This window comes from Protobothrops mucrosquamatus, unplaced genomic scaffold (assembly GCF_001527695.2).
Source record: "Protobothrops mucrosquamatus isolate PMUCROS unplaced genomic scaffold, P.Mucros_1.0 scaffold777, whole genome shotgun sequence".
NCBI classification, from domain to species: Eukaryota; Metazoa; Chordata; class Lepidosauria; order Squamata; family Viperidae; genus Protobothrops; species Protobothrops mucrosquamatus.
In genome coordinates, this window is record NW_015387045.1 from 131,700 (window position 1) to 133,188 (window position 1,489).

Sequence of the window (1,489 nt, forward strand, 5' to 3'; positions counted from 1 at the left end):
TAGACAAGTTAATCCAATCCGTCATCCATGTTAATGCACAAGAGTCATAATAAAGTGTCAGATTTGGTGCTTTAAGTCCTCCACGTTCTCTAATGTCTTGGATAATCTTAAATCTAACCCTAGCTTTCTTGCCTTCCCAAATGAAACGATTCAAATCTCTTTGCCATTCTTTCAAGTTAAGTTCATTTTTTAAAATCGGCCTCAGAGGGCAAGTTATTCCATTGGTTGATTGTTCTTTATTCATCAGTTGTTTTATTTTTTTAAAACACTGAAAAATGGAAACAACTGGCCGCAACAAAAGGCTGCAAGATGTCTCCCTTCCCTACTTCCAGCAGCAAAATCCAAACCATGTTTGAATCGTATTTAAAAGTCTGGAATGAAAACCATGCAAATCTTGTAATCTGCTCATTTTGCCAAGGGAAAAAAAAAAAACGGGGTGAGGAATAATTGCCAAAATTATTCAATCAAATCAGCAGAAAAGTAGGCTATTCAAGCCATAACTGGGGAGAACTTTTCCTGTCACTTGTTTTTCTTTTAGATAAAGGACTGTGTGAATCGATATGAAGGAATAAAAAAAAAAGTTTAATTAAGCCTTTGCGTTTCAGGAAGGCGATGAGAAGAACAGCTGCTCACAGTGCAAAGGATCGGGCTCTGCTCCCTGTGCTGTGTGTCACGGAAGCAAGTTTTCCATGTTGGCTAATCGGTTTAAAGAGTCATACAGAGCTCTGCGATGCCCGGCCTGTAATGAAAACGGGCAGCAGCCCTGCCAGATTTGTGTTTAGTGACTCTGTCTGTTGTTTAATTTTTCTTGACTTGCTTTCTTTTGAATAGAACAGACCCCATCAAATAGTCTACGCCCATCCATCTTCTTTAGCTAGGAAGCTATCTTTTTATGGCCTGGTTGTTAAAGAGAGTCTTATCGATTGCCAGGCTTTCCACTGAATTAAAAGAGCTGCCACATGTTTCAAGACAGCTTTTCCTGATCCCAGTGAGTGAAAGTAAAGGCGCACTCTTACAATAATATAAATGTTACATAAAAAGACCTAACTTTGGCCCAGTTCATGTTCGAAGTTCCTATTGTCTTAATTTTTAAAAGAACGGGCCCAGCTCAGACTTCAATGTAACAGAAGAACAAAATGGAACTCTTGTTTTGGTACAACCAGGAGTCCCAAAACATGAGAAGAAAACAAGTGTCATAAATAATGGTTCTGTTTTTTTTTAAAGTATTTTATTAATTTTCTGTCATTACAATTCATTAGTGCTTGTCTGGGTTAATTTTTTCTTAGTCATAAAAGTTAAGTTCTTACTCTCTATCTTGTTTTTCCAACCATTGATAAAACAAGTTCCATGTTTGAAAGTATTCTGTATCTTCTTTTTCTTCGATTCTCAATGTGAGTCTGTCCATTTCCGCACGGTCCAGTCTTTTCTTAATTATCGCTTCCTCCGATGGTGATAATGGATTAAAATGTATTTTTGGAATCAGGCAACC

The 1,489-nt window shown here is 37.3% G+C and overlaps 1 protein-coding gene across 1 annotated transcript in view; it reads left to right on the forward strand.

The window, feature by feature from the left end:
* Window positions 1-782, forward strand: part of GRXCR2 (glutaredoxin and cysteine rich domain containing 2) — a 6,862-nt gene extending 6,080 nt beyond the window's left edge. Inside the window, exon 3 of the mRNA XM_015818667.2 lies at window positions 606-782. Coding sequence (XP_015674153.1) covers window positions 606-782 — 177 coding nt within the window. The remainder of the gene's footprint in view (window positions 1-605) is intronic.
* The last annotated feature ends 707 nt before the right edge of the window (window positions 783-1,489 follow it).